This window comes from Mobula birostris, chromosome 8, assembly GCF_030028105.1.
Source record: "Mobula birostris isolate sMobBir1 chromosome 8, sMobBir1.hap1, whole genome shotgun sequence".
NCBI lineage: Eukaryota > Metazoa > Chordata > Chondrichthyes > Myliobatiformes > Myliobatidae > Mobula > Mobula birostris.
In genome coordinates this window covers 167,952,558-167,976,256 of record NC_092377.1, presented here as the reverse complement: position 1 = coordinate 167,976,256, position 23,699 = coordinate 167,952,558, and the positions used below count along the sequence as shown (strand labels likewise).

General features: G+C 47.8%; 1 protein-coding gene across 2 annotated transcripts in view; it reads right to left on the bottom strand.

Moving 5' to 3' along the window:
* Nucleotides 1-3,866: 3,866 nt before the first annotated feature.
* adgra2 (adhesion G protein-coupled receptor A2) overlaps nt 3,867-23,699 on the bottom strand; it is a 204,245-nt gene continuing 184,412 nt past the window's right edge. For both annotated transcript variants that reach the window (XM_072266811.1, XM_072266812.1), the window contains 2 exons: nt 18,931-19,020; nt 3,867-12,916 (listed from right to left, as the gene is read on the bottom strand). In XM_072266811.1, coding sequence (XP_072122912.1) covers nt 11,860-12,916; nt 18,931-19,020 — 1,147 coding nt within the window. In that variant the 3' untranslated portion in view covers nt 3,867-11,859. The remainder of the gene's footprint in view (nt 12,917-18,930; nt 19,021-23,699) is intronic.

The following is a 23,699-nucleotide window of genomic DNA, read 5'->3' as shown; positions in this document are numbered from 1 at the left end:
TGTAACTCTAAATACAAATCAAAAGGAGCAAAAGGGTTTATTATTAACTAACACACGTTACAGCTGAGTTATAATGAGGCTGAAGGCCATTATCATCGTGGTAACAGAGTGACTGTGAAAATCCATTCTACACAAGAATTGCCAGTGATAGCAGGGCAAGGACACAGTAACACAAACAGCACATTATCATTTTATAACTTTAGGATTTTTGAGAACAACTGACATTATCTTTCACACAAAATACTCTGCAGATGCTGGGGTCAAAGCAACACTCACAACACGCTGGAGGAACTCAGCAGGCCAGGCAGCATCCATGAAAGATTTAAACTTCTTCGGGGTAGGCTTACCTTGAAGAGACTTCGCAGCGGAGTAGCGAATCGGGTCCTGACGAAGGGTTCCGGCCCGAAACGTTGACCGATCTTTTCCACGGATGCTGCCCGACCTGCTGAGTTCCTCCTGCGTGTTGTGAGTGTTGACATTATCTTTCACATTGTATCAACAATAATTAACTTCAATGGTGTCTGTTCTGTTAATACTTTCTGACTATTTACCCTCACATAACTTTAGATTTCAGATTTCCGTCTGAGTCCCAGAGCTTTCAGTATTTTGGGAGAAAGTTCTGACCCCACACTGCTTCACGCGAAGAAAAGTTTCCAGGAAATTACTTTGGCCCGATCCCTGCCTCTTTGCTTCTCATCACAACAGCCAGTTCCTCCCACATGGTTTCTATCTACTGCAGGTAAAATCCTTTAAATCAACAGATTAATTATGTCATATTGGACTGGGATGTAAAATTGTTATTTTACTTGCAGTTTAACTTCCCTATGCTTGTTTGTATTTTTATATAGGCATCCGTCAGTCTCATGAGACTATGGATTTGGGCCTTTGAAGGTTTCCAGGCTGCAAGCCTGGGCAAGGTTGTATGGAAGACCGGCAGTTGCCCATGCTGCAAGTCTCCCCTCTCCATGCCACCAACGTTGTCCACGGGAAGGGCACTAGGGCCGATACAGCTTGGCACCGGTGTCGTCGCAGAGCAATGTGTAGTTAAGTGCCTTGCTCAAGGACACAACACACTGCCTCAGCCAAGGCTCGAACTAGCGACCTTCAGATCACTAGACGAACGCCTTAACCACTTGGCCACGCCGATATACATGTAATCGTTAAGTGAATTTTCTCCGTAATTACTGTACAGTTGCTTCTGTATTTTAGGAAAAACTTCTTGGTTTTCGGTAGCAGGTATTACAACACTTGAATCCGGCTATTTTGCTGATTACTTGCTACCAGTGGAATGCTGTTATCTCTACCTGAGTTTGAGACGACCACACAAAATGCTGGAGGAACTCAGCAGGCCAGGCAGCATCTAAGGAAAAGAGTACAATTGACATTTCAGGCCGAGACCCTTCGGCAGGACTGGAGATTTTCTCTTGCTTGTGTGTGTTGCGTGGATTTCCAGCTTCTGCAGATTTTCTCTTTTGAAACGATCACAACTGCTTTTTCCTTTCTTTGTTCTCTTAGTTCCTTACTTGTTCGTTTTCCTGCTCTTGATGAAACTATTATTACCAATAAGGAGAAGAACCTTAGGATCACCAGAGCATCAGTATCCAAAGGTCACCTCCAAATTTTGGCTGTTTTCAGAGCCTCAACTCTCAGAAAAGCGTAAGCGTTAAAGAGGGCTCAGGATGCAAAGTACCCCAGGGGTCACCCACCTCACTCCCCATCACGTGGCTGGAACTCTTGGTGAAAGAGACTGCCCACTCACTGAGGGCATAACCAAGCGCTTTAAACATTTGAAGCCATTGTCGGAAAGATTATAGAGTCAGGGAGCAGCCCCTGGAACTTTCCGAGTGCCAGGATAATGACTACCAGGTGAATCGGATGGACTACCTATGACTGACTGTAACAAGATCATAAGGCATCGAGCAGAATGAGGCCATTCAGCCCATTGCATCTGCTCTTCCATCCCATCACAGCTAAGGAGCTGGTGGTAGACCTGAGGAGAGCTAAGGTACCGGCAACCCCTGTTTCCATCCAGGGGGTCAGTGTGGACATGGTGGAGGATTACAAATACCTGGGAATACGAATTGACAATAAACTGGACTGGTCAAAGAACACTGAGGCTGTCTACAAGAAGGGTCAGAGCCGTTTCTACTTTCTGAGGAGACTGAGGTCCTTTAACATCTGCCGGACGATGCTGAGGATGTTCTACGAGTCTGTGGTGGCCAGTGCGATCATGTTTGCTGTTGTGTGCTGGGGCAGCAGGCTGAGGGTAGCAGACACCAACAGAATCAACAAACTCATTCGTAAGGCCAGTGATGTTGTGGGGATGGAACTGGACTCTCTCACGGTGGTGTCTGAAAGGAGGATGCTGTCCAAGTTGCATGCCATCTTGGTCAATGTCTCCCATCCACTACATAATGTACTGGTTGGGCACAGGAGTACATTCAGCAAGAGACTCATTCCACTGAGATGCAACACAGAGCGTCATAGGAAGTCATTCCTGCCTGTGGCCATCAAACTTTACAACTCCTCCCTTGGAAGGTCAGACACCCTGAGCAAATAGGCTGGTCCTGGACTTATTTCATAATTTACTGGCATAATTTACATACTACTATTTAACTATTTATGGTTCTATTACTATTTAATTATATATGGTGCAACTGTAACGATAACTAATTTTCCCCGGGATCAATAAAGTATGACTATGACTATTTATTATCCCTCTTGACCCCATTCTCCTGCCTTCTTCCCTAATCGAACACCTGTCAACCTCTGCTTTAAATATATTCAATGATCAATGTATTCAATGAGTTGGCCTCCACACCCTCCATGTTTAATGGTATCTTGGTCACTGCCTCCCAACACTGCCGAAAACCCACAGGATCGGAGGCAAAAGAAATACACCCGTGGAAGGAAATTCAGGAAACTTCTCATATAATTATTTCTAGGCAATTTCTAGCGAGGAGAAACCCAAGGTTCAAATGATTTAAGCACCTGGCCAAACTGGAAAGTTTGGGTAAGGGCTGAATCGTGGCGCTGGGGCCCAGGCCCGAGATTATCGAAGCAGGGGGCCCAGGCCGGAGATTATCGAAGCGCTGGGGCCCAGGCCCGAGATTACTGAAGCGCTAGGACCCAGGCCCGAGATTAGCGAAGTGCTGGGGCCTAGGCCCGAGATTATCGAAGCAGGGGGCCCAGGCCCGAGATTACTGAAGCGCTGGGGCCCAGGTCCGACAGTGAGGAACGACTAGCGTTTGGACAATTTCAGTGCTGGGCCAGATTGAAAAGATCAACGTGTCCAGGCTGGAGGTGAGGGACAGGCCAGTTCAGCTCGCTGCTTCACAATGTTTGCTCAGCTCTGCGCTGATCGGAGGCTGTGGTTGTGTGTCTGGATGGATTCACTTTCATGGACTTCAGTTCCGAACCCTATTTGCTTGCTTTTACTGTTTGCACAATTTAGTTTCATCCTCTGCACATTGGGCACTTTATGGTCTTTTGTTTTAATGGGTTCTATCGGTTTTTTCATTTTGTGGCTGCCTGTAAGATGAATCTCAAGATTGCATAATGTATACATTCTTTGATAATAAATGTATTTTGTACTTTTGAACTTTGAAACAATGCTGGAAGATCACTCTGGCCCAATGATTGATCACCACAGAGTGTGGCAACCCTGCAGCCTTTCCCAGCAGATCGGCTCTCTGCATTTGTTGCCTGAATGCTCTTGAGTATGGCTTGACCTGAAAACAGCCTTGTCACGGTACCTCCGTGTCTCCAACAATAATAAGCCAACACCAATACATCTCTCTGAGTAACCTGTATCCGTCGTAAGGGCACTCCAAAATCAATACTCAAAACCCATTGCTGGTAGCCATAATTTATTATTAAAATAGCTTTTCACAACAAAATGATCCTTTTGAATTTATAAAGCACCTGAATATCAAAAGCATAAAAAATACTCTGGTTCTAAACATGCAGCCAAGATACTGTCAGCGAGCTTAAGCGAGTGATTGGTTCTGCAACTGAACAGTAAGCGGCACCAGTGAGAGTTTTCAAAGGCTCCTCAGTCACCTCATCTCCTGTCGATAGAAGGGCCTGTCAGGATACCCGGACTGGAGGGTCTGGCCTGCTCAGAATTCAGGCAAGGTATTATCTGACAAGGAACGATTGCTCAGGCAGGGTGGAACGGACAGACGAGGCGAGGTATGGAGATATGTAGTGGGAACAGACATTGGGCATGTACTGATTGATTGACTGAAGACAGTCTGAACAGTTATTCATCAGCATTTACTGAGTGGGACTCCCTCACACAGACTGCTCTTCAGAATTCTCTGTTTCATAGGCAAATGTATCCATGTGCTTTCATCGGTACTCAGCTAGACTTTGGCTGTTAGAAAAGAAACACAAATCTCCTTCGTTTAAAATTGATTTTAAACCCAGTACTTGGTGCTTTGCTGAATTATTATTTATTTGAGATACAGCATGGAATAGACCCTTCCGGCCCAGTGAGCCGCGCTGCCCAGCAATCCTCTTTGGACTGTGGGAGGAAATCGGAGCACCCGGAGGAAACCCACACACACAGAGGAAGGATGTCGAGACTCCTTATAGATATCATTGGAATTGAACTCTGAACTCCAACACCCTGAGCTGTAATAACGTTGTGCTAACTACCAAGCTACCACGGGGCCCATTATTTCCCCTTTCCCTTCTACAGACCCACAGTCCCAGCTCCACCATCATCTCTCTATGTCCCCCTGGGGGTGGGGAGGGGGATTCAACTCTTCATTAAGATTATCTTCATTACTAACTCTTCTTTCTCTTTAATTGCTAATTCTATTGATTGAACTTCGAATCTTGCATTGTGGGAGAAGTGCTAAGCTTATCAATAATACTTGCTCACTTGGAAAATCAATTTATAATGTCACAACCTACTCTGGAGCCCCTCAGAAATCTGCAACCTTCTGTCACAGTGTGACTTGACAATACTGTGTTCAGCTAGCAACACCTCCACGATTCACCGTAACTGGTTTAGAACTACAGTTCACAGGCATTACGCTACATCATTTGCTGTGGACTCTGTCATACCTCAATCCTGCCAAAGTACTGTCAGTGGTTGCTTAGCAACATCGACAATACCAGTAACAGTATTTTAATAAATAAACCAGACCTTCAGTAGTTCCACCCAGTCACATAAGGACTAACACTGGGAACACTACAGTGTACTATATTGCACAGAATTATATTGAGTTTACAGCACAAAGCAGGCCATTTGGTCCAAGGCCAGTGGCAGTGCTTTTGTTCCACATGAATCATCCCCATTAACATACCGTTCTCTTCCTGTTGTTCTGAAGTGCCTCTCTTCACATCAACCATTCTTGTGGGATCATATTCCAAACTCTCTTCGTTCCTGATTTACCAATGGCCGTCTTACATGAGCTCTATATGTTGCTAACCTTACATCAGCTCTGTACTCCTCTCTTGTGAAACTAAGTGTCTATCTTTACCCCATGCATCCTTTTCAAATTCCTCGAGAATCTTTCTAGTAGAAAGAGGCCCAGACTGTTGACCCTTGCTGTGAAGAGATACAGTACATCACTGCACCAAAAGACTTGGCTTCTGCTTTTTGGATAAAAAATCTGAACTAAAGATGGGGGGGGGAGTGGGGTGGGGAAGGAGGTTGAGAAAAACAAGACTTATGGTTGGAGATGAACATACAGAACCATTTCCATCCTACTTACCAACTCAATGGGTAGCAATAAACACGAGGCAACAAGCTTCACACCATGTGCCGATGATATTAAATGCGAGTCTGGTTCTGAATGGAGGCAAAAGGGCCGGATGTCAGATGAGCACAGTTCATGAAGGGAAAAGGCAGGTCTGATTTTAGCTTCATTTAGAACAAAAGCATTTCCAAATGCATACACCTCAACGTTAGCTGCTCTGGGTATACCCTCTGGGCGCCTTGGTATAGTTTACGGAAAGGATTCTTATAGTTGGCCTGTTCTGTTTTATGGGCTGATAATATTCAGAGAGTTTGAAGGAATTTACAGGTCAGGATTATCAATTTATCTCTGGTCCAGAAGAAATTGACAGCTGAATCAGGAGTGCAGAAGGATGGCAGGATTGACAGTGCAGCTGAAAGGTTAAACAGACCAGGCCTTGAGTTCAGAAGGAATTACAGATAGTGTTATCAAGACCTACACAATCGTTATGGATAGAGAGGATGTTTCCTCTGCCTGGGGATTCTAGGACAGGAGTCCAATCAGTCATTCCGGACAGAGTTAGGAAGGTTTATTTTCCCACCCACAGGGTAGTGAATGATTGTATCTTTTCCCATGAGGACTGTCTAGGCACTCTAGATAAGACTGACAGACATCTATCATCAGTGTGACAGGAGCAATGAAAACTCTGGCTGATGTGACATGATATGTGCAAATACACAACATAAATACAATCACAAATACATGGTCTATAACATAGATTATTGCATAATATATCAGCATCAACAATGCCCAGATCAGTTGTTCAGTATAGAAACATTTGACTTCTCAAAATTCTCTTTGGATAAAGAACAGTACTGATTAGTGCTCGGTAAAACACACAATGGAATTAAATAAAGCATATTAGAGCAAAGCTGGGCATTAAAATCCCAGTATGTTACAGTCACACCACTAAACTAAAGAATGGCTTTAATTCCTGTTTGTCATTCTGCGACTGCAATCTCAGGGAAAGAGAGATTTCCATACAGACACATCTGTTAACAGCAGCTGTATTGGCAGCTCATTCTTTCTCCTTCCAGTGAGATATGAAAATCATATGCCATTAATTTTCCCCAACCACAGCTCGGTGTAGACTCTCACTTCATGTACTTTAAGCAGTAAGTATGAGGAACATTCGGGAGACTGAGGAGTGATCAGGAGCCCCACCCCTCCAGCAACTGACACCTCTGTTACAGGGCACAAAACCTCTGCTACAGGGTACAAAAGCCCTTCTGCCTGGCTCAGCCCCACTCCTGGGTCCATTGGGACAGTGGGCAGATATTTTATTACCCAACTAATCCTTAGTTTCAATCAAACCTCCTTCTTACCCCTCCAATACATGTTATAAATAATAAGCAGATGTAGTGTAAGGAAAAATACACTCTGCCATGGATGGTCCCAAGCCCGGCTGGGAATGGAGGAGGGTTGGGCATAGGGCTAGCAACCCCATCCCGTAAAAACCCGGAGCTACAGATATGCCAACAGAAGCTCCAAGGATCTCACCCCAGAGAGGAAGATGGGCTCTGGCCCAGGACACTGGCGAGCTGCTATCGGTGGCCGATGCCTCAGTAGGGGTGATGAGCTGAAGAAGAAAGAGAAGTTCCTCGTCTCAAACAAACTTTTTTCCCTCTGTGATGCTTCAATTGTTCCTTCTGCCTAACTCTCAACTTTCACACCCCAAGAATCCATGAACTAACCTTGAGTTGTTTGCTCCTGACAGGCATGTACAGTACCTGGACAAACTCAGTTCACCCTCCTGGCCTCAGTTGCTGTTTAATGTACATCGAGCTGATGGGGGAGGGAAGTTGAAGGGTGAGGGAACAGGAACCCATCAATGGCAGCCTCATTAAGACTTGCTGCTTTGGTACCAGTTAAACCAAAATTGAAACCAAAGAGCACTCAACACGGCATTAAACATTACATTATAGAGTTTTCAAAAGAAAATTGTTTTATAATCATTTTAAATCAATACACACATTCTATTTTTAATCTATGTTTCCATAAGTTTTATATATCTCTTTGGCACTTGTATAAGAATAATTTTTCTTTTTAAGGCAAATTGGACACAGATAAAGAGGACATGCAGATTGTGCAAAGCTCTCACAGGATACACACTAATTACTAGCGATTATGAAAGCTCTGATTAGTGCAGCAAACCACTCAGTCACTGGTGAAGTGCATAGGTAGCTCCCTCCTGATCTCCGCTAGGTAGAAGCCCTTTGTATGTTGCTAGAAGAGCTTCAAGCGCATGTGCGCACACACATACACGCACACGTACACACGCACACTCACACACACGTGCACACTCACGCACAATACAGAGAGAGGGACACCCTTCTTATTTGGATAATGGATAACCCTGGAAATAAAAATAGCTCATAAAGTAAAAGACAGCATCAGAACTAGAAACAGCCTTATTATCTTTTCTTGAAACATTTCTCATCATCTATTCATGAAAAAAGGTCTGGCTACTAAGGTTATAACACTGGTTGTGAGTCCTGGACAACGATTGGCTATTAGAGGAACTTAGCAGGTCAGGCAGCATCTATGGAGAGGAATAGATGGTTGACACTTCGGGCTGAGATCCTTCACCTGGCCGAACCATTGACTATTTACTCCTCTCCATTAATACGTGCTGAACTCCGCCATGGACGGTCCCAAGCTCTGCTGTGAACAGAGGAGGGTTGGGCATAGGGCTAGCAACCCCATCCAGTAAAAACCCAGGGCTACAGATACACCAACAGAAGCCCCAAAGACCTCATCCCAGAGAGGGAGGATCTTCGAAGATGGGCTACAGCTGGGACAACTTGAAAGACTGGCCCAGGACAGAGGACTCCGATAAGCTGCTGTTGGTAGGCGTGGTGGGGTTTTAAGAAGAAGAAGCAGATAGATGCTTCCTGACCCATTGAGTCCTTCCAGCATTGTGTGTGTTTAACTCTGGATTTCCAGCATCTGCAGAATCTCTTGTGTTGACGACTGGCTGCTGGTCCACAGAGGGACATAGTTAACAGGACTTCAGGTCACTGACTGGATAATGGACAATGATTGGCTGTTGGTCAGTAAGTCTCTAGATCTCTGGTCAGATACTGGATAGAGAATGATTTGACATTGGTCAACAGCCCTCAGGACTGGACTTTTTGGCCATTGGCACGTTTGGTTTGGAAAATGACACATTGCTGGTCAAGTAAAAACTGAAAGGGTTGTGTATGATGGAAACTGATGGGCCATGGGGAGAGGAAGGAGGAAAGATCTTTAGTACTATTCCCCCTACCCCCACCCCCATGGGGACAGGGGGAAGAAAACACTTCCTCAGCTGTGGTGACAGTGCAACCTTTCCCATTCTGCAGCTTCTCTCCAAAGTCTCCACTGAAGAAAATTTGATGTTGTCCAATCTGATTGTTTAATTCTTAGATTAGACTATTTAATTGTTATTCAACTGCACTCAAGTGGGAGGCACAGGAACACAATAGCATAAATAATTCCCAGATACTTGTGCTGTACATGAAGAAGCTGCACTTGCATACTAATTCACAGAACCTGGCTCCAGAAATGGAGTGCAGCCATAATAGTTCTACAGCACAAAAACAGGCCCTTCGGTCCATCTAGTCCATGCCAAACTGTTATTCTGTTTAGCCCCATTGACCTACACCTGGAGCAGAGCCCTCCATACCCCTCAGTCCATGTTCTTATCCAAACTTCTCTTAAATGTTGAGATTAAACCCACACCCACCACTTCCTCTGGCAGCTCGTTCCACACTCTCACCACCCTCTGAGTGAAGTTGTTCCTCCTCAGACTCCCCTTAAATATTCTACCTTTCACCCTTAACCTATGACCTCTAACACTGTAACTATGGCGTCAGACATTAAATGCAAGCTCCTGAAGGTGCCATACTCCCCCACTGTCCAGGATATTTAGGTGGGGAACATAGTTGGGAATACCACCAAATCCCAAGCAGGAATTTCTACAATTGCTGGTGAGGATTCAACCCACAACGAGCAGGACAGACAGCTGTCGGTGACTGAGCGAGGTATGCCAACATGACACAGACCTGAGTAACAAAGGATTGTAAAGTGATCTAAGGTGCTTCAAAGGTCACGGGCTGCCCCACCGCTAAAATGTTCCCAACTGTTTCCAGGCAATGACTACTGGGAGCAATTGTCAGGCACCGGGAACAGTTACTGAGACTGTTACATTAAAATTGGTCACGGAATAGGCTTGTTAAGGTTGCTGGTGCTGCGGGGGGCGGGGTAGGGTGTTGAGGGTCATGGGGATAAGCTCTCACTACCTATTAAATGCTCCCAATGGTGTGCGCCTCAAATATCCTCTGACAACCAAGTCCAGCTCCTGACCTTCACGTGTGACTTAGCTACTCCCGGCAGGACTGTTTCTACTGGGAGAAGGGGCAAAGGTTCCTTAAAACCAGTCGCTCTGGGCTGATTGGGTTTATCAGCCGTGGTTGGCAACTAAACCTTCCCTGCCTTGAGGCTATACCCGTTCACGAGGAAGGCTTCAGGAATAAACCCTGGAGAAAAATCCGGAGCTGGAGTCCCAAAGGCAGTCCTACATTGAGGTCAATGTTGACTGACATCTCCTGCGACACTGCTGGTGCCAAACTGTATCGGTCTCTGCCATTCCTTTGAACTCATCAGATGTGTGGAGAGGGGTCCCTGCTATGTTGGCAAAGCTCGCTCTTCATATCTACTGCCCTGCCTTGTGTATCACGTAGACAGGTTGGATGCGACATCCACGGTCAACCCTGACCACTGAAAGTCACAGAATATGGTCGCTCAGCTCTGCCAGTGTGGGGCTCCACATCAGCTTCCTCCCATCACTGCACTGCATCTCCCTAGGTAAACAGAAAACTTTGCAATTTTATTCATCCACGCTCACCTGGGGTCCCATTATCATTGATGCATCGAAGATTCTGGAAATCTTCAGCTGTGGCCCCTGAAAAAGACCCTACTTTTAGATTTCTATCAAAGCAACCCAAATTGTCCTTGCTTGAAATCGCAAGTCCAAACCTCAAGCAAATATGGGCATTAAGAACAACAGGGAATGTTGGGAAACGAGTCAAACGAGTCCTGTTGAGCAGTATGGGGTACTCCAATTGTGAATGGATATGTAACGGGTTGACGGAACAACTAATGGTGTTTCCCTGGGTGGGGAAAATGTGTGGCAAGGCAGAGAGCATTCCCACAGCAGGAGAAAAGCTTACCGCCCACTGTCCATCCTCCTTTCTGTACTCATTGTCGTACAACATAGAAACCGGCCTTTCAGTCTACCACATCCATCCTGACTCGTTTGCCACCCACCACCCCCCACCGCCTCCTATGTCTGAACGTGACCGTGTTTCGTTTCATCACCTCTTCTGGCATATCATTCCAGATAGCAACCAAGCTCCGTGTAAAAATTAACTCTCCCTTTTAATCACCTTTCAAACTCCTCCCCCTCATTTAAACTCTGGCCTCTTCTTTTTGTTTGTATAAGATCCCAAAGCTTGCCGTTCCAAGGGAAATCCAGTCCCCCATCCCTGCTGCCTCCTCCAAGATCAGCGGTGGGGAAGGGCACTGCTCAAACCCCTCAGCTGGACTCCAGTTACACCGCTTCGGCCAATCGGGGTTAGGCACAAGAGATTCTAGAAATCTTGAGCAACACACACAAAATGTTGGAGGAACTCAGCAGGTCAGGCGGCAGCTATGGACAGTCGACGTTTCGGCCTTCCTGGTGAAGGATCTCGACCATCCTTTGCCCTCCAGATTTGTTGCCCTTCCTGCTGCGTTCCTCCAGAGGTCAGTTCAGGGTTAGGTTGGGTTCCCAAACATCCGTTTGATGTTAGATGTGTTTCATTTTACAGCGAGTTTATATATATAGTAACATATAGACAATATAAAGTGAATGCAAAGGATGGACCCGCCAGGCACATTTCTCGTTAGGCCCCAGACCCTGGCAGGCCCCTCACCCATGGTTTGTGTTTGGGAGGGGGAGCGGAGTTGGACGGCCAGCCAGATTTGAGCCCAACCTGTCTGGATGCACGTTGGAGTGCAGAGCCGGCAACTGACCAGGGTTCCGGATTGGTGGGGTGCAGGAAGTGCTGGTGCACCACCCACTCTACACCGTGGTCTCGCTCTTCCACAGGCCTGTGTTAATGCCGGCACCGGCCTCGGCGCCGAACGGCGTGACATCACAGCGGCTGCCCTGGAGTGCGCCGTTCTGATTGGTTGCGTTCAGTGGGTATGACCTCCGCTTGACCTCGCGCTCGAAGGCGCTGGCTGGCCTCCGGTTTTCTGGGCTGAGGCAAGCCTGCAGCCCGAGACTGAGGCCCGCCACCTGGCTGCTGCTATCGCTGCCCTCGGACGGGCTGCCGCTGCCCTCTCGGGCCGCTCTGCCGTTGCTGAGGCGCACGCTGCCATTCTCGCTGGAGGCCGCATCCGAGGCCGTGGCTCTCGGTGCCCTCTGCCGCGCCTGCTTGCCGTCCTGCGGCGGCTTTGTCCTGGTCCGATGTCCGCGGCGGCACGGCGGCACCTCAGGCTCGCTATCGCCGCAGGCCGACGAGCTGCGAGTGGCGGCCCGCTCCCCCTGGCTCAGCGCCGCCTGGATGTTGGTCAGCTTGCAGGGGCCACTGGCTGAGAAGGGGTCACCAGTGGCCGACGGGACCTTCAGCTCAGGTTTGGCCGGAGAGGCAGCGGCCAGGCTGCCTGCCTCTTTAACTGGCCCCTTGGCGCACGGCAGCCAGGGCCCGCAAACGTCGCAGCGCTTCAGGCAGTGGTGGATGAGGACGAGGAGGCCCAGGGCGACGGCCCCCACGCCGTACAGGTAGCTGAAGAGCATGGCCAGCGAAGGGCCTGACACCGCCATGGCCCCGAAGCTCCAGAGGCCTACAAAGAGCAGCTGGGTGGAGAGCAGTGCCCAGAGCTGTGCTTCCAGGGAGTACACATTCTCGGTGGCCAGCGAGGGACTCTCAGAGCCGAGGGAGGCTGACCCCGAGTCCGACAGGCGGCCGCTGCCCAGTGCCGGCTGCTCCGGTGATCCCGGAGCTTCGCCCTTGTTCCGCCGCCGGCACCCAAGGTGCAGGCCGGCACCCAGGAAGTAGATCCAGCTGACGAGCACGGTGAATCCGGCCGGGACATAGAAAGCCCCCAGGCTGGGCTTCCAGGCCAACCAACAGCTAGGTGGGGAGGAATGGGAGAGAAGAAAAGACAACACATCAGAGGTTTGTTCTGCACAGGACTAAATGGGATGTTTATCTGATGTCCTTTCCTTGGGATGCCTTGCCCTGCATCTCAAACAGAAGAGATTCTGCAGATGTTGGAAATCTTGAGTAACACACAGAAGACGTTAGAGGAGCTCAGCAGGTCAGGAGGTGTCTAAACAGTTGACGTTTTGGGCAGAGACCTTCCATCAGTCTCGTCCCGAACATCGACTGTTTATTCCCCTCCATGGATAGCGAGTCCCTCCAGCATTCTGTGTGTGTTACCCCACATCTTGGCTCATCTCATCGGCCCATCAGCAACAGTTTGACACTTGGCTGCAGCCCCAGACTCACAAACCACAGGTCCCCGTGTCAATGTCTGAAACAGTTCTCCACCTTCCTGAATATTTCTCCATTCTGCTTACCTATCCAATTCAGTATTGAAAGCTCCTGCTGAGTCTGTGACCATTAACCCTTCAGGCAACAGCTCACAGAGACAGAGCAACACAGCACCGAAACAGACCCATCAGCCCAACTGACTACAGACAGCGTCCTTGGCCCATAACCCTCCAAGCCCCTCTGCTCCATGTACCTATCCAAACAACTCTTAACTGGTGCAATCGTAACCCCCTCTGCCCCCAACCACTCCTCCAGCAGCTCAATCTGGGTACTCACTACCCTCCGTCTAAAAAAGTCTCTTTGAAATCTCTCCCCTCCTCTCTTATCTTGTATCTCTGCCCTTTTGGACTCCCCAATCCTGGGGAAAAGATTTTGACCATTCACCCGGTCCATACCCTTCACGATTTCTGTGAGATTACACCTCATGCTCGTGTGCTTCAAGGAATAAAGATCCAGCATGTCCCACCTCTCCATATAACTCAAGTCCTCGAATCGAGTCAGCATCCTTGTAAATCGCTTCTGCTCCCTCTCCAATGCCTTTCCTATAACAGGGTGACCAAACTACACATGGATCTTGCCTGTCTGCCTGGCATTGGGAACAACCACCCCTCATCTCCTCACAACACTGAAGTCCTCTGGGAAATCTTCCCTCCATCTTGCCTGGACATAACCACCCCCACCTTCTCTGTTGGGATTGGTTTAATATGATCGCGTACTGAGAGACAGTGAAAAGTTTGACTTGCATATTATTCATACAGATCAAGTCATTACACAGTGTTTTGAGCTAGAGTATAACAATAACAATGCAGAATAAAGTGTAAAATCTATTGAAAGAGCACAGTGCAAGTAAACAACAAAACGCAAGATTATAACGAGGTAGATTGTGAGGCCATGCGTCCATCTTATTGAACGAGAGGTCTGTTCAAGGGTCTGATAACAGAGGGATAGAAGCTGTCCTGGAACCTGATGGGTATGTGCTTTCTGGTTTTTGTATTTTCTACCCAATGGGAGAGGGGAGAAGAGAGAATATCCGGGATGGCTGGGGTCTTTGATTATGCTGGATGCAGGCTTTTGTTATTCTGGGCTTTAAGTACAAGAACAGGGAGGTTTAGCTTAGGTACTGTGTGCAGTTTTGGTCACGCACAAGAAAGATGGGATTGTACTGGAGAAGGTCCAGAGCAGATACGCCAGGATATTGCCTGGGATGAAGCAGGTCAGTTATGAGGAGAGACTGGGGAGGCTGGGTCTGTTGTCCCTGGAGCACAGCGTGGTCTGACTGACGTACATAATATCATAAGGAATCTTTCCCCCTTGTCAGAGGTGAATACATCTGGAGGATACAGGTGTAGAGTAAAGGGTGGGAGATGTTATTTTCTATTTATAGGTACAGGCCCTTCCACCCAATTAACCTCATAACCCGGACGTACATCATTGAAATGTGGGAGGAAACTGAAGCATTCAGAGGAAACACACAGTCACGGGAGAACATACAAACTCCATACAGACTACGGCAGGAATTGAACCCAGACCACTGGTCCTGTAATAGCGATATGCTAACTGCTACACTACCGTGCCAGCCCTTTCCACTCCTCCACAGGGGATCTGAGGGTCGGGAGACCTTTCACACCGACAGAGTGGCGAGTACCTGCAATGCACTCCTGGAGAGAGCAGGGGAAGCAGAGCTGCTGACAGGTGAACACTGAGTCTCCAGGTATAGAAGGCTGTGGGCCAAGTACTGGGAGATGGGGTTAAAACAGACGGCTACCCTCTGGTTCAAATGGCCTGCTTCCATATGGTCAGTTATTGGGAAGATATTGGAGTCCATTATTAAGAATGAGATTTCAGGCTATGTGGAAGTGCACGATAAAATAGGCTGTAGCCAGCATGGTTTCCTTAAGGGTAAATCTTTCCTGACAAATCGTTGGAATTCTTTGAGGAAATATCAAACAGGATAGACAAAGAAGAACCAGTGGATGTTGTTCACCTGGATTTTCAGAAGGCCTCTGACAACATGCCACACATGAGGTTGCTTAACAAGATAAGAGCCCGTGATATTACAGGAAAGATACTAGCATGAAGATTGGCTGGCTGGCAGGAGGAAAGGAGTGGGAATAAAGGCAGCCTTTTCTGGTTTTCTGCTGATGATAAGTGGAGTTCCACAGGGATCGGTGTTGGGACTGCTTCTTTTCACATAATATTTATCTGGATGAGGGAATTGATGGGTTTGTGCTCAGGTTTGTGGACAATATGAAGATAGGCGGAGGGACAGGAGGTGTTGAGGATTCATGGTCTGCAGTAGGATGGTGAGAATTGTCAAAGAAGTGGCAGATGGAATGTAGTGTAGGGAAGTGTATGGTCGTGCACCTTGGAGGAAGGAAGGAAGAAAGGCATAGACTAACTTTTTAGATGGGGAGAAAATTCAAAATCGGAGGTGTAAAGGGACTCAGGAGTCCTTGTGCAGGATTCCATAAAGGTTAACCTGCAGGCAACTTGGTGGGAAGGCTAATACAATGTTCACATTCATTTCCAGAGGACTAGAGTATAAAAGCAAGGATGTTGGAGTTTTTCGAGCAGGTTACCAGGAAAGTGGATGAAGGGAAGGCAGTGGATATTGTCTACATGGACTTCAGTAAGGCCTTTGACAAGGTCCTACATGGGAGGTTAGTTAGGAAAATTCAGTCACTAGGTATACATGGAGAGGTGGTAAATTGGATTAGACATTGGCTTGATGGAAGAAGCCAGAGAGCGGTGGTAGAGAATTGCTTCTCTGAGTGGAGGCCTGTGACTAGTGGTGTGCCACAGGGATCAGTGCTGGGTCCATTGTTATTTGTCATCTATATCAATGATCTGGATGATAATGTGGTAAATTGGATCAGCAAGTTAGAAATAGAGAAACATAGAAAATAGGTGCAGGAGTAGGCCATTCGCCCTTCGAGCCTGCACCGCCATTTATTATGATCATGGCTGATCATCCAACTCAGAACCCCGCCCCAGCCTTCCCTCCATACCCCCGATCCCCGTAGTCACAAGGGCCATATCTAACTCCCTCTTAAATATAGCCAATGAACTGGCCTCAACTGTTTCCTGTGGCAGAGAATTCCACAGATTCACCACTCTCTGTGTGAAGAAGTTTTTCCTAATCTCGGTCCTAAAAGGCTTCTCCTTTATCCTCAAACTGTGACCCCTCGTTCTGGACTTCCCCAACATCGGGAACAATCTTCCTGCATCTAGCCTGTCCAATCCCTTTAGGATTTTATACGTTTCAATCAGATCCCCCCTCAATCTTCTAAATTGCAACGAGTACAAGCCCAGTTCATCCAGTCTTTCTTCATATGAAAGTCCTGCCATCCCAGGAATCAATCTGGTGAACCTTCTTTGTACTCCCTCTATGGCAAGGATGTCTTTCCTCAGATTAGGGGACCAAAACTGCACACAATACTCCAGGTGTGGTCTCACCAAGGCCTTGTACAACTGCAGTAGTACCTCCCTGCTCCTGTACTCGAATCCTCTCGCTATAAATGCCAGCATACCATTCGCCTTTTTCACTGCCTGCTGTACCTGCATGCCCACTTTCAATGACTGGTGTATAATGACACCCAGGTCTCGTTGCACCTCCCCTTTTCCTAATCGGCCACCATTCAGATAATAATCTGTTTTCCTATTTTTGCCACCAAAGTGGATAACTTCACATTTATCCACATTAAATTGCATCTGCCATGAATTTGCCCACTCACCCAACCTACCCAAGTCACTCTGCATCCTCTTAGCATCCTCCTCACAGCTAACACTGCCACCCAGCTTCGTGTCATCCGCAAACTTGGAGATGCTGCATTTAATTCCCTCATCCAAGTCATTAATATATATTGTAAACAACTGGGGTCCCAGCACTGAGCCTTACGGTACCCCACTAGTCACCGCCTGCCATTCTGAAAAGGTCCCGTTTATTCCCACTCTTTGCTTCCTGTCTGCTAACCAATTCTCCATCCACATCAATACCTTACCCCCAATACCGTGTGCTTTAAGTTTGCACACTAATCTCCTGTGTGGGACCTTGTCAAAAGCCTTTTGAAAATCCAAATATACCACATCCACTGGTTCTCCCCTATCCACTCTACTAGTTACATCCTCAAAAAATTCTATGAGATTCGTCAGACATGATTTTCCTTTCACAAATCCATGCTGACTTTGTCCGATGATTTCACGGCTTTCCAAATGTGCTGTTATCACATCCTTGATAACTGACTCCAGCAGTTTCCCCACCGCCGGCATTAGGCTAATGATTTGCTGATGATACAAAGATTGGAGGTGTAGTAGACAGTGAGGAAGGTTTTCAGAGCCTGCAGAGGGACTTGGACCAGCTGGAAAAATGGGCTGAAAAATGGCAGATGGAGTTTAATACGGACAAGTGTGAGGTATTGCACTTTGGAAGGACAAACCAATGTAGATCATACAAGGTTAATGGTAAGGCACTGAGGAGTGCAGTGGAACAGAAGGATCTGGGAATACAGATACAAAATTCCCTAAAAGTGTCGTCACAGGTAGATAGGGTTGTAAAGGGAGCTTTTGGTACATTGGCCTTTATTAATCGAAGTATTGAGTATAAGAGCTGGAATGTTATGATGAGGTTGTATAAGGCATTGGTGAGGCCGAATCTGGAGTATTGTGTTCAGTTTTGGTCACCAAATTACAGGGAGGATATAAGTAAGGTTGAAAGAGTGCAGAGAAGGTTTACAAGGATGTTGCCGGGACTTGAGAAACTCAGTTACAGAGAAAGGTTGAATAGGTTAGGACTTTATTCCCTGGAGCGTAGAAGAATGAGGGGAGCTTTGATAGAGGTATATAAAATTATGATGGGTATAGATAGAGTGAATACAAGCAGGCTTTTTCCACTGAGGCAAGGGGAGAAAAAAACCAGAGGAAATGGGTTAAGGGTGAGGGGGGAAAAGTTTAAAGGGAACATTAGGGGGGGCTTCTTCACACAGAGAGTGGTGGGAGTATGGAATGAGCTGCCAGACGAGGTGGTAAATGCTGGTTCTTTTTTAACATTTAAGAATAAATTGGACAGATACATGGATGGGAGGTGTATGGAGGGATATGGTCCGTGTGCAGGTCAGTGGGACTAGGCAGGAAATGGTTCGGCACAGCCAAGAAGGGCCAAAGGGCCTGTTTCTATGCTGTAGTTTCTATGGTATGGTTCTATGGTATGTAATGCTGAAGTTTTATAAGGCACTGATCAGACTGCACTTGGAGTATTATGAGCAGTTTTGGGCCATACCAACATACAAAGTCCTTAGAGGCAGTGGCAGGAATTGATCCTGGGCCAGTGGTGCTGTAAAGTGTTATGCCAACCACTGCACTACTGGTTATTCTGCATCATAACTGATTTACCATGCACGATCTCAACGCACTATGGAATGATCTGATCTGTATGAACAGGATGCAAGACAAACTTTTCACTCTATCTGTGACAATAACAAACCAGTTTCAGTTTCTGTGCTCTATGATTCTATGGTTTGAGCAGTCTTGTCACACTAACTAACCCGTGAAGATCAGGTGTTGTTCTGGTCAATTAGAGGACACAGGATACTCACTATGGACTGATGTTGCTGTAGTTGTGAAGATTGACGGCTGCTGTGATCCCACATATAATCAGAGGAATGCCTCCTGCGATGAGATAGAACCTGCGCAGAGAGACAGAGAGAAGACATTGTGGTGAGCTGTAACACACAGAGTGCTGGAGGAACCTCAGCAGGTCAGGCAGTCTCTGTGGAAATTAATAAGCAGTCGACGTTTCAGGCCAAGACCCTTCATCAGCACTGGAAAAGAAGGGGGAAACACACCAGAATTAAAAGATGGGGGAGCAGAAGGAACACAAGGTAGAAGGTGATAGGTGAAGCCTGGTGGGTGGGGGAGGGGATGAAGTAAGAAGCTGGGAGGTGATTGGTGGAAAAGGCAGAATCCGAGAGGAGAGAAGACTGGACCATGGGAGAAAGGGAGAGAGGTGATAGGCAGGTGAGGAGAAGAGGAGAGGTAAAAGGGAAGCTGGAGTGGGGAATGGCAGAAGAGGGAAGGGCAAGGAGAAAAATGACCGGAACTGTTGGCGCTGGAAGCATAGTGACATTTGCAAGCTGCCCCCGGCACATCCTTGGACTGTGTTGCACATTGCCACAAACAACATGTTTCTATGTACATGTGTCAAGTAAAGCTAATTTTTAAAAAATGTCTCAGCCCGTTTCCAGCATCTGCAGGGTCTGGTGTTTATAATTAATTTTGAACAATGCCTTCATGTTGGTCCAAGACCAAATAAACTTCATGCAAAGCATACTGAGCTAGAAATTACTTTCATTTTATGCATCTTAAATTAACATGGATGGGTGGCAACTTTATTCAGTTAATTGGATTAACCTAAAGGCAACTGGAGAGAGGAATGATGCCAGTTACTGAGTTTTGTTAGTGAGCTCGTGTCCTTTCTCGCTGTATCTCAGCTAACAAAACATTGATGTCTTTTCTCACTTTTTAATCACTGTATTTCAGTTAACAAGACACGAATCTGGAAAGATTTGGATGGTGTTCTGAGGACCTGAATTCTAGAACTTTCATGTGTAAGAATGAAGCTATCTTACTCCAGTCCCAAGATAATAATTAAAAATAAGAACACACAGTCATTTCAACGATTGAATAATTCAGGGATCTGAGGAAATGAGGGATTATGATACCTGGGATTTGAGGAATTTCGTTCTTTTTAATCAACCTGTGGCGATTCGATGTGGCAGAGCCAAGGTGAGTCAGAGTCGATGATCAGCTCAGTCCCAAGAGCAAGGAAAGATTCAAGGTTTGATCGATTTGAGCACTGGACCGAAGTGGAAGTGTCAGATATGTGACCAAATCAAGACAGCAGGGCCCAGGCCCAAGATCATATCGAAGTGGGCCCGACAGCAAGAAAAGACCCAGAGTTTGGATGATTTAAGCACCGGGTCACATTGAAGAGATGAGGGTTCCGGGGCCGGGTCACATTGAGGGGAGTTGAGGGTTCCAGGGCCGGTTCACATTGAGGGGAGTTGAGGGTTCCGGGGAAGGGTCACATTGAGGGGAGGTGAGGGTTCCGGGGCCGGGTCACATTGAGGGGAGGTGAGGGTTCCGGGGCCGGGTCACGTTGAGGGGAGGTGAGGGTTCCGGGGCCGGGTCACATTGAGGAGGTGAAGGTTCCAGGGCCGGGTCACATTGAGGAGGTGAGGGTTCCGGGGCCGAGTCACGTTCAGGGGAGGTGAGGGTTTCGGGGCCGGGTCACATTGAGGAGGTGAGGGTTCTGGGACCGGGTCACATTGAGGAGGTGAGGGTTCCGGGTCTGGGTCACGTTGAGTGGAGGTGAGGGTTCCGGGTCCGGGTCACATTGAGGAGGTGAGGGTTCCGGGTCTGGGTCACATTGAAGAGATGAGGGTTCCGGGGCCGGGTCACATTGAGGGGAGTTGAGGGTTCCAGGGCCGGTTCACATTGAGGGGAGTTGAGGGTTCCGGGGAAGGGTCACATTGAGGGGAGGTGAGGGTTCCGGGGCCGGGTCATATTGAGGGGAGGGGAGGGTTCCGGGGAAGGGTCACATTGAGGGGAGGTGAGGGTTCCGGGGCCGGGTCACGTTGAGGGGAGGTGAGGGTTCCGGGGCCGGGTCACGTTGAGGGGAGGTGAGGGTTCCAGGGCCGGGTCACATTGAGGAGGTGAGGGTTCCGGGGCCGGGTCACATTGAGGAGGTGAAGGTTCCAGGGCCGGGTCACATTGAGGAGGTGAGGGTTCCGGGGCCGGGTCACATTGAGGAGGTGAAGGTTCCAGGGCCGGGTCACATTGAGGAGGTGAGGGTTCCGGGGCCGAGTCACGTTCAGGGGAGGTGAGGGTTTCGGGGCCGGGTCACATTGAGGAGGTGAGGGTTCTGGGACCGGGTCACATTGAGGAGGTAAGGGTTCCGGGCCGGGTCACATTGAGGAGGTAAGGGTTCTGGGGCTGAGTCACATTGAGGGGAGGTGAGGGTTCCGGGGCCGGGTCACATTGAGGAGGTGAGGGTTCCGGGGCCAGGTCACATTGCGGGGAGGTGAGGGTTCCGGGGCCGGGTCATGTTGAGGGGAGGTGAGGGTTCTGGTGCCAGGTCACATTGAGGAGGTGAGGGTTCCGGGGCCGGGTCACATTAGGAGGTAAGGGTTCCGGGGCCGGGTCACATTGAGGAGGTGAGGGTTCCAGGGCCGGGTCACATTGAGGGGAGGTGAGGGTTCCGGGGCCGGGTCACATTGAGGAGGTAAGTGTTCTGGGGCCGGGTCACATTGAGGAGGTGAGGGTTCCGGGTCTGGGTCACGTTGAGTGGAGGTGAGGGTTCTGGGTCCGGGTCACATTGAGGAGGTGAGGGTTCCAGGGCCGGGTCACATTGAGGAGGTGAGGGTTCCGGGGCCGGGTCACGTTGAGGGGAAGTGAGGGTTCTGGGGCCGGGTCACATTGAGGAGGTGAGGGTTCTGGGGCCGGGTCACATTTAGGAGGTGAGGGTTCTGGGGAAGGGTCACGTTGAGGGGAGGTGAGGGTTCTGGGGCCGGGTCACATTGAGGAGGTGAGGGTTCCGGGGCCGGGTCACATTGAGGAGGTGAGGGTTCCGGGGCCGGGTCACGTTGAGGAGGTGAGGGTTCCGGGGCCGGTTCACATTGAGGAGGTGAGGGTTCTGGGATTGGAGGTGAGGGACGGGCCAGTTCAGCTTGCTGCTGTGTGAGGTTTACTATTCTGTACCCAAACTGAGGCTGTGGTCTGCAGCTAATGGGCTCCTGAATCGCCGATGGCTGGTTGTGGACTCACTTTTGTGAACTTCAGTTCTGATGCAATTTGCTTCCTTTTATTGTTTGCATGATTTTTTTTCTCTGCACATCAGGTATATGACAGTCTTTTTTTAAATGAGTTCTATTGGGGTTCTCTGTTTTGTGGCTGACTCGGGTTGTATATAGTGTACATACTTTGATAATAAATGAACTTAGAACTTTGAAGAGAAAAATACGAATGAGATTTTAAATGTTGAAGTCAGTAGAAATTTTTCTGAAGTGACAAATTAATCCCCTGGATCTTTAAGCAAACTCTTTTGATTCAAAAATAACAGGCGTCCTCCCTAACTATTAAGAAGTGTAACAAGAGATAGATCTAGTTTAAAAACAAAACTAAAATCTTATCTGCAGACAGCAAAGGACAGATCACGGGACTATTTGCATTTAAGACTTTGTCAGAGGCCGAGATTTAACCCAACCACAATTGTTGAAATACATGACAAAATCTACCTTAAGTCTAAACAAACGATCCATTTTTGAGTACAAGAAAACAAAAGAAATAGAAAACAACAGGAATTCTGCAGATGCTGGAATTTCAAGCAACACACATCAAAGTTGTTGGTGAACGCAGCAGGCCAGGCAGCATCTCTAGGAAGAGGTACAGTCGACGTTTCAGGCCGAGACCCTTCGGTACTCTTCCTAGAGATGCTGCCTGGCCTGCTGTGTTCACCAGCAACTTTGATGTGTGTTAAAAGAAATAGAAGTGATTTCTGGGGGTTTTCTGCATAATTTTTTTGTTGGGGAAATGGTAATACCTTTGACAAAACCTGTCAGTCCAATCAGGTTTAGATTTGCATTCAAAGATTAGATTTGCAGGGGAATGGGAACCAGAGTGCCAGAGCTGACAGTGTGGCTGGGGTGAAAATAAATGACGTTAAAAGTTCAAGCAAATCCGCTAGTAGAAAGGTTGTGAGTGGTGGTAAAAATCTTCTGAGGTGTATGTATTTCAATGCTAGGAGTATTGCGGGGAAGGTGGATGAGCTGAGGGCGTGGATTGACACGTGGAATTATGACGTTATAGCAATTAGTGAAACTTGGCTACAGGAGGGGCAGGACTGGCAGCTTAATATTCCAGGGTTCCGATGTTTCAGATGTGATCGAGGCAGAGGAATGAAAGGTGAGGGAGTGGCATTGCTTATCAGGGAAAATGTTACACCAGTGCTCAGGCAGGACAGATTAGAGGGCTTGTCTACTGAGTCCTTATGGGTGGAGTTGAGAAACAGGAAAGGTATGGTCACATTAGTGGGATTGTATTACAGACCACCCAAAAGTCAAAGAGAATTAGAAGTGCAAATCTGCAGAGAGATAGCAGGCAACTGCAGGAAACATAAAGTTGTGGTGGTATGGGGATTTTAATTTTCCATATATTGATTGGGACCCCCATACTGATAGGGGTCTAGATGGTTTAGAGTTTGTAAAATGTGTTCAGGAAAGTTTTCTAAATCAATATATAGAGGGACCAACTAGAGGGGATGCGATACTAGATCTCCTATTAGGAAACGAGTTAGGACAAGTGACAG